At 30.2% G+C, this 10868-nt stretch overlaps 1 protein-coding gene across 1 annotated transcript in view; it reads left to right on the top strand.

The window, feature by feature from the left end:
• Nucleotides 1–5230, top strand: part of LOC137659705 (uncharacterized) — a 68497-nt gene extending 63267 nt beyond the window's left edge. The window contains exon 4 of the mRNA XM_068394526.1: nt 5031–5230. Within this exon, the coding sequence (XP_068250627.1) occupies nt 5031–5230 (200 nt within the window). The remainder of the gene's footprint in view (nt 1–5030) is intronic.
• Nucleotides 5231–10868: the final 5638 nt, after the last annotated feature.

Here is a 10868-nt window from a genome sequence, read left to right as displayed (position 1 = left end):
TATATATATACGCAAACTCGGTCAGGCTCAGCGGCAATGCCAGACGTGTTGCTATTAGGTCTGTGACGGTGCCGAGAGAGGGTTGTGAACTCAAAGGCTGGATGCAATCAACTGAGTTATATTATTATAGAACACACTCCTTTATATACAAAACCTCAAGTCAACAGGACATAACAAGTTAACAAGACAGACAATGTTACAGAGGAAAACAGCAGACATGAATTTTCATGTTCGTTTAGTGAGAGGGAAGAGCGAAGATACAAGCATAATATATGCAAAAGGAATTATGTACAATTGTGTGACACACGGTTGGTACAGGTCTCTCATGTGCCTCGGGTGGGGGTCGAGAGAGAGAGAGAGAGAGAGAGAGAGAGTAGTCATACCCTGTTGTTAATGTGTGGGAAGTGTGTAATATGTGTTTGCGTTTGTACACATCTATATGAATATTTTGCCGTCAATTTTTACGATAATACGCACACAAGTATAGAATATTTATTGATTTTCCAATAAATAATTCATTATTTTTTGTCTTAAATTCGATTACAATTGTAAGGAAAGATTTTTTTTCCTTTTCTGAAGAGGATTTTTGTAAAGCCATAATTATGACTCATGTTTCTTTAGATCTTTGGGTTTCGTTTTCTTTCCTCGAGATTATCTGCTTACGGGAAACTATAGATCTATGACAAAATGAAAAATTGGCTCTCAGTTATTCTTTCATTTCTTGTTATATATTAGTTTTTCTAATAAATGATATGTTGTTTACCCTTTTATAGAGATATATTTTATGAGATAAATTCATTCATCTTATAGAGTGTCTGTGACATAAAAATTGAGGTGTGGTGCAATTTGATAATGCCATAGTCTTTTTAGTAGTTCCTGTTTTTCTTGGCAGCTAAAGATAATAATAATAATAATAATTATTATTATTATTATTATTATTATTATTATTATTATTATTACTAGCTAAGCTACAACCCTAGTAGGAAAAGAAAGATGCTATAAGCCCAAGGACTCCAGCGGGCTAAAACAGTCTAGTGAGGAAAGGAAATATGGAAATAAGTAGTCTAGTGAGGAAAGGAAATATTGAAATAAATAATTGATGTGAGAAATAATGAACAATTAAAATAAGATATTTTAAAAACAGTAACACCATTAAAACAGATTTTTCATGTATAAACTATAAAAAGACTTATTTCAGCCTGTTCAACATGAAAACATTTCCTGCAAGTTTGAACTTTCGAAATTCTACTGATTCAACTACCCGATTAGGAAGATCATTCCACAACTAGGTCAATGCTGAAATAAAACTTATAAGCCTCAGGTATGTTTAGGGAATACTGAGCAATAAGAAATACCCACAATGCAATATGTAGTCAGAGTATCGTACGAGGACTACAAAATGAAAAGGCAACCCTTTTATGTGTTTAATAATGAGATAGTGGGAAATTTGATAATTCTTAATTCTGTTTTCATAGAGCTGAACTAACTAGTCTAGTCTATGGGTCCTTTGAAATTAACTTTTATCAACTATTTCACTTGACTTTGATGCATATGAAGGTGTAGACCAAGTTTTATTTTTCCTTTATTTTATATATAAAGAAAAAAATCTTTCTGAGGTCTTAGTTTGTATGCTATTTTTCAAAAGTTAGCAAGAAGAGGTTCATGTTGTTCTTGTTAAAGATTCACTAATAATACTGCATTGCGTAAAAGTTTTTTTGGTAGCTGTGGCCCTGCTGATTACCATCCAATTTCCATAAGTTCCATGATATATCATAAAGGTTTTGAAGGTCTTTTAGCAAAACGTTTCAAATATGCTGTAGGTAATTATCTACGCCCTAAATTGCTATTGAAGTTCAACTAACTATATTAACATTTTATGTAGGCCTCAGAGTTTTGGAGGTGTTTAATGAGCACACATACGTACGAATTCATCCTTTAGTATATATATATATATATATATATATATATATATATATATATATATATATATATATATATATATATATTGTATATATGCATGTATGTGTGTGAGCATCACGTTCCTATTATATTCTTACGCATAATATATATATATATATATATATATATATATATATATATATATATATATATATATATATATATATATATATTAAAATATGCAAAAATACATGGAAATTCAAGAGATAAAATAATTAGAGCACAGTAACAACAAAGTCAAAATATAATTAAACTTACCACTCGTTGGGTGAGAGTCACGTGATCTAAACATAATTCGCAAAGAAAGTCTTTAACAATATTACAAAAGACTCTTTGAATTATTCCTTCATTCGTGTCCTGTTATCTTGAACGGAATCGGCATTTGCGTGTTTCCACGTCGTTTTGTAAACAGTAGTTTGCGTATGTTTGCTGTGTGTTTCTTGTATCAGTACGCCTGTTGCAGTGAAGTTATTACGGGTTCTTAAGAAACTACCTCGACTTATATCAAAGGTCATTACACGCGCGCGCGCGCTCGTGCACGCGCGCGCACACACATATATATGTATATATGTGTGTATGATGATTATATATATATATATACAGTATATATATATATATATATATATATATATATATATATATATATATATATATATATATTTATATGTATATATATACATATATATGTATATATATTTATATTTATATGTATATGTATACATACAGAGGTTGGTATTTTTATTTTTTCACGAGCGAAGCAAGAACCATTTGAATTTCTATTCTTGTATTTTTTTTTTTTTTAATTATTAAAAATATTGAGATGGCATACCAAAGCAAAAGAATAATTTCTGAAATCACGCCATAAATGAAATTACAAACCAAAACAGCACCAAATATTTTTAAGGGATTTACAATAGGTGTCTTCCACACAATAAAATGTATATATTAGTATAAGGAAATAATACTAGCAAAGGCCAGAATTTTGAATTCAAGATATAGATCAATCCAGGAAATTATTAAGAGGTTAAAGTTTTGAGTTAAAATTTGCACTTTAATTATTTTGACTTTAGTTCATAAAGCTACGTATATTTTATATTTTATTTATTAATTTTCCATATCAGCGTGTGACAACATCTAGTAATAAACACAGTTCTTTTTTGTCGTTTTAAATGTTCTTGTTTTCCCCAACTCCTATAGTCTTCCGTCTTTTAAAGGGCGGCTTTATCACTTCCATCATTATTAAACCCGGATTGGAGCGCTCCTCTTCGCCCTGCTCTTTCCTCTTCTTACATATTATCATTATTATTCTTATTATGATGGTGATGATAATGATTATTATGTTGATAATGATGATTATGATGATGATGATTATTATGATTATTATTATTATTATTATGAGGATGATGATGATGATTATGTTGATAATGATGATCATTATTATTATTTATATTATGAGGATGATGATGATTATTATGTTCATGATGATGATAAAATATGATCATGATGATGATTGTTTATTATTATTATTATTATTATTATTATTATTATTATTATGGTGAACATGATTATGATGATGATCATTACCATGATGATGATTATGATAATGATGACAATAACGATTATTATGATGATAATGATTATGATTATTATGATAATAATGATTGATTATTATGATGATGAAGATGATGATTATTATGATGATGAAGATGATGATTATATGATGATGATGAAGATGATTATTATTATGATGATGATGAAGAGGATGATGATTATTATGATGTATTTTGATGATGATGATGAAGATGATTATTATGATAATGATGGTGATTATTATGATGATGATTATTATTATGATGATGATGATGATTATTATGAAGATGACGATGATGATGATTATTATGAAGATGATGATGATTATTATTATGAAGATGATGATGATGATGAAGATGATTATTATGATGAAGATGATTATTATGGGATGAAGATGATGATGATGAAGATGATTTTTATTATGATGATGAATATGATTATTATGATGATGATGAAGATGATTATTATTATGATGATGATGATGATGTAGATGATTATTATTTTGATGATGATGATGATGATGAAGATGATTATTATGATGATGATGATGAAGATGATTATTGTGATGATGATGATGATGATGAAGATGATTATTATGATGATGATGATGATGATGATGAAGATGATGATGATGATGATGACAAGCCAAAAAAACTACTTGGTCTCCGCTAAGCCCTTTAGTAGAAGAAGAAGAAGAGGATTCAGAGAGAGAGAAAGAGAGGAAGGAAGATCTCCTGTTCCCCGGGAAACCTCGAAGGTAGGCTTCTCGACTCCAAGCAAAGCCCAGAGGAGAGCCCCCACTTCGAGAAGACCCAGCAAGAGGTCCTCTTGGCCGACGGAAAGGTGGTCCCCGGGCCCCTCCGAGTCGATCCCCGAAGAGGGACTTTATGCCACGTCCGTGGCGCCTTTGCGACCATGGCTCCGTCAGGAGACCCTTGAGGAGGGCGTCCCAGCCGAGCCACGGCCCCCGGGCAACTCCAGGGAAACCCTGGAGAGGTGACCTGTCTGCCAATGAGCAAGAAAGATAGGAGGAGAGAAGAGATTCAAAAGTAATACTTACCGGGCAGCGGAGACCGTGAAGCCAAAGACGGAAACTGCAGACTTAACTAGAATTTATTTTCGAGAAAAACCGATAGGAAAGTGTTATGTAAATTTGAGTAAAATATACCATTCATTTTATTTCTAATAATAATTTATGGAAACGAGTATTACTTTCCATTTTAATAATAACATTATTTTCTCAATATGTTAAAAAAATAGAATTATATGAGCATTAAAATAATTTCATAACGTTGTCTCGAAGGAGATGTTCTCCATTCCGGCATAGAACGAAGTCTTCACTCAGTTCCTTCCAAATGCCGAAGACTGATCTGATCTTCATTCCGGATGAAGACTGCTTCTGGATCTATACCGATTAGCTCCTGTTTTTGCAGTTACATATAATTGGTTGTTATGCTTCAGATTCATAGCTTAATTAATAGTATTTGGGCCATACGGCCGAATTCAGGGACCGGGGAAGCCATTAGGCACGAGATGCATAAAGCAAAAAGATTCAAACCCCAAAAAGAGAAAAGAGAAGGATTATCATCCTGAAGACATCCTGAAGGCTTCCTGCAATAGGAACACCTGGATCTTGGAGACACGTCACCGATCTTTTCCTGAAAGGCCAGAACTAGATTGAAGACCAAACTATTCCCGTTAAATCTAAACGTAAATAATGATCGGAAATATACCATGAAGATTCTTCGCGAATCATAAAAAAGAAGAAAAATTTCATCTTTTTCCTCTGCAGCTTCACTCCTTTGTATACCGTATACTTTTTCTCAACTTGTCTCGAAGGTGAACTCGGTCCTTGACACCTCGTATTTCAAAATGAATCATCAAAAATTTCATGTCAAAATATAAACGGAAATAATGATCAGAATTAAACACTGAAGATGCGTCGCAAAATATTAGAATAGAACAAACTTTCATCTTTCTCTTCCTCAGCTTCTCCCTTTCTATATCGGGTCACGGTTTCTGATCAGCAGAACTTTTTCTCAAATTGTCTCTGAGGTGAACTCGGTCCTTGACAACTCTTGTCTTTCAAAATTAATCTTAACACTTTTTTTTTTTTAATTTCAAAGATTTTTATCGTTTTCAATTCTCAATATTTATATGTTAGTTTCTGAATATCCAAATATTTCTTCATCAAAACTTTCATCGAAGTAGCTTTGATATTAAACTCTATTTCCATTTTCCAACAAATTGTAAATCCCTTAAAAATATTTGGTGCTGTTTTGGTTCGCGATTTCATTAATGGCGTGATGTCAGAAATTATTATTTTGTTTTGGTATGCCATCACAATATTTTTACTAAGTAAAAAAAAAAAAAAAACAAGAATAATAGAAAATCTAATGGTTTCTTCGCTCGTGAAAAAAAATAAAAACATCAACCTCTGTATATACTGGCAAGCGGTAATGTGGAGCTGCTCACGATAACATCAATGATTGATTATTATTTCTTAGATAATTATTTCTGTATATATATATATATATATATATATATATATATATATATATATATATATATATATATATGTATATATATATGTATATATATGTATCTATATATATATATAAATTATATATATATTATATATATATATATATATATACATATACTGTATATATGTATATATATACATATACTGTATATACATATATATATATATATATATATATATATATATATATATATATATATATATATATATATATATATATATATATATATATATATATATATATATATATACACACACACAGAAATAGTTATCTAAGAAATAATTAATCATTGATGTTATCGTGCGCAAGTCAACATTACAACTTGCCGGTACATACAGAGGTTGATGTTTTTATTTTTTCATGAGCGCAGCAAGAACTATTAGATTTTCTATTATTCTTTTTTTTTTGTTATTTTTAATTATTAAACATATTGAGATGGCATACCAAAGCAAAAGAATAATTTCTGAAATCACGCTATAAATGAAATCGCATATCATAACAGCAACAAATATTTTTAAGGGATTTAAAAAAGTGTCTTCCACAAAATAAAAATGTATATAATAATATAAGAAAATAATGCTAGCATAGACCAGAATTTTGAATTCCAGATATAGATCAATCCAAGAAATTATTAGGTGATGAAAGTTATGAATTAAAATTTGTACTTCAATTTTTTCGACTTTAGTTCATAAAGCAACGTATGTGTTTTATTTTATTTGTTAATTTTCCCTCTCAGCATGTGACAACATCGAGTAATGAACAAATTTCATTTTGTCATCTTAAATGTTCTTGTTTTCCCAACTCCTATAGTCTTCCGTCTTTCAAAGGGCGACTTTATAACTTCCATCATTATCAAACCCGGCTCAGAGCTCTTCTCTTCGCCCTGCTCTTTCCTCTTCTTAATTTATTATTATTATTATTATTATTATTATTATTATTATTATTATTATGATATGATGATGATGATGATGATTATTATGGTGGTGATGATGATGATGATTATGTTGATAATGATGATGATGATGATTATTATTATTATTATTATTATTATTATTATGAGGATGATGATGATAAAATAATGATTATGATGATCATGATTATCATGATTATGATCATTACGATGATGATTATGATAATGATGACAATGACGATTATTTTGATGATGATTATGATTATTATTATGATGATGATGATTATTATTATTATGATGATGGTGATGAAGATGATGATTATTATTATTATGATGATGATGATAAAGATGATTATTATTATGATGAAGATCATTATTATGATGATGAGGATGAAGATGATGATTGATTGATTGATTGATTTAAAGTTTTCAGGCATCCTGATGAAGATGATGATTATTACTATGATGACGATGATGATAATGATGATTATGATGATGATGATTATTATGATTATTATTATTATGAGGATGATGATGATGATTATGTTGATAATGATGATCATTATTATTATTTATATTATGAGGATGAGGATGATTATTATGTTCATGATGATGATTGTTTATTATTATTATTATTATTATTATTATTATGGTGAACATGATTATGATGATGATTATGATAATGATGACAATAACGATTGTTATGATGATAATGATTATGATTATTATGATGATAATGATTGATTATTTTGATGATGAAGATGATGATTATTATGATGATTATATGATGATGATGAAGATGATTATTATTATGCTGATGATGAAGAGGATGATGATTATGATGTATTTTGATGATGATGATGAAGATGATTATTATGATGATGATGGTGATTATTATGATGATGATTATTATTATGATGATGATGATGATGATGATTATTATGCAGATTATGATGATGATGATGATTATTATTATGAAGATGATGATGATGATGATGATGATGAAGATGATTATTATGATGGTGATGATGAAGATGATTATTATTTTGATGACGATGAAGTTGATTATTATGATGATGATGAAGATGATTATTATTATGATGATGATGATGATGATGAAGATGATGACTATTATTATTATGATGATGATGATGATGATATGATGACAAGCCAAAAAAACTATTTGGTCTCCGCTGAGCCCTTTAGTAGAAGAAGAAGAAGAAGATTCAGAGAGAGAGAAAGAGGAGAAGGAAGACCTCCTGTTCCCCGGGAAACCTCGAAGGTAGGCTTCTCGACTCCAAGCAAAGCCCAGAGGAGAGCCCCCACTTCGAGAAGACCCAGCAAGAGGTCCTCTTGGCCGACGGAAAGGTGGTCCCCGGGCCCCTCCGAGTCGATCCCCGAAGAGGGACTTTATGCCACGTCCGTGGCGCCTTTGCGACCATGGCTCCGTCAGGAGACCCTTGAGGAGGGCGTCCCAGCCGAGCCACGGCCCCCGGGCAACTCCAGGGAAACCCTGGAGAGGTGACCTGTCTGCCAATGAGCAAGAAAGATAGGAGGAGAGAAGAGATTCAAAAGGAATACTTACCGGGCAGCGGAGACCGTGAAGACAAAGGCGGAAACTGCAGACTTAACTAGAATTTATTTTCGAGAAAAACCGATAGGAAAGTGTTATGTAAATTTGAGTAAAATATAGCATTCATTTTATTTCTGATAATAATCTTTGGAAACAAGTATTACTTTCGATTTTAATAATAGCATTATTTTCTTAATATGTTGAAAATATAGAATTATATGAGCGTTAAAATAATTTTATAACGATGTCTCAAAGGAGATGTTCTCCATTCAGGCATAGAACGAAGTCTTCACTCAGTTCCTTCCAAATGCCGAAGACACTGTGAATCTGATCTTCATTCCGTATGAAGACTGCTTCTTGATCTATACCGATTAGCTCCTGTTTTTGCAGTTACATATAATTGGTTGTTATGCTTCAGATTCATAGCTTAATTAATAGTATTTGGGCCATACGGCCGAATTCAGGGACCGGGGAAGCCATTAGGCACGAGATGCATAAAGCAAAAAGATTCAAACCTCAAAAAGAGAAAAGAGAAGGATTATCATCCTGAAGACATCCTGAAGACTTCCTGCAATAGAAACACCTGGATCTTGGAGACACCTCACCGATCTTTTCCTCAAAGGCCAAAACTAGATTGAAGACCAAACTATTCCCGTTAAATCTAAACGTAAATAATGATCGGAAATATACCATGAAGATGCTTCGCGAATTATCAAAAAGAAGAAAAATTTCATCTTTTTCCTCTGCAGCTTCACTCCTTTCTATACCGTATACTTTTTCTCACCTTATCTCGAAGGTGAACTTGGTCCTTGACACCTCGTATTTCAAAATGAATCATCAAAAATTTCATGTCAAAATATAAACGGAAATAATGATCAGAATTAAACACTGAAGATGCGTCGCAAAATATTAGAATAGAACAAACTTTCATCTTTCTCTTCCTCAGCTTCTCCCTTTCTATATCGGGTCACGGTTTCTGATCAGCAGAACTTTTTCTCAAATTGTCTCTGAGGTGAACTCGGTCCTTGACAACTCTTGTCTTTCAAAATAAATCTTAACTTTTATTTTTTAATTTCAAAGGTTTTTAACTTTTTCAATTCTCAATATTTATATGTTAGTTTCTGAATATCCAAATATTTCTTCATCAAAACTTTCATCGAAGTAGCTTCAATATTAAACTCTATTTCCATTTTCCAACAAATTGTAAATCCCTTACAAATATTTGGTGCTGTTTTGGTTCGCGATTTCATTAATGGCGTGATGTCAGAAATTATTATTTTGTTTTGGTATGCCATCACAATATTTTTACTAAGTAAAAAAAACAAAAAAAACAAGAGTAATAGAAAATCTGATGGTTTCTTCGCTCGTGAAAAAAATAAATACATCAACCTCTGTATGTACTGGCAAGCGGTAATGTGGAGCTGCTCACGATAACATCAATGACTGATTATTATTTCTTAGATAATTATTTCTGTATAATATATATATATATATATATATATATATATATATATATATATATATATATATGTATATATATGTATATATATATATTATATATTATATATATACATATATATATACATATATATATATATACATATATATATATATATATATATATATATATATATATATATATATATATATATATATACATATACTGTATATATATATATATATATATATATATATATATATATATATATATATATATATATACATATACTGTATATATATCTATATATATATATATATATATATACATATACTGTATATACATACACATACACACACATATATATATATATATATATATATATATATATATATATATATATACACACAGAAATAGTTATCTAAGAAATAATCAATCATTGATGTTATCGTGCGCAAGTCAACATTACAACTTGCCGGTACATGCAGAGGTTGATGTTTTTATTTTTTCATGAGCGAAGCAAGAACTATTCGATTTTCTATTATTCTTGTTTTTGTTTTTTTAATTATTAAAAATATTGAGATAGCATACCAAAGCAAAAGAATAATTTCTGAAATCACGCCATAAATGAGACCGCTTATCAAAACAGCACCAAATATTTTTAAGGGATTTACAAAAGTATCTTCCACAAAATAAAATGTATATAATAATATAAAAAAATAATGCTAGCATAGACCAGAATTTTGAATTCCAGATATAGATCAATCCAAGAAATTATTAGGTGATGAAAGTTATGAATTAAAATTTGTACTTCAAGTATTTCGACTTTAGTTCATAGAGCAACGTATGTGT

The sequence above is a fragment of the Palaemon carinicauda genome, chromosome 20 (genome assembly GCF_036898095.1).
Source record: "Palaemon carinicauda isolate YSFRI2023 chromosome 20, ASM3689809v2, whole genome shotgun sequence".
Lineage (NCBI taxonomy): Eukaryota > Metazoa > Arthropoda > Malacostraca > Decapoda > Palaemonidae > Palaemon > Palaemon carinicauda.
The sequence above is the reverse complement of the archived record's forward strand: the minus strand, read 5'-3'. Positions and strand labels throughout refer to the sequence as shown.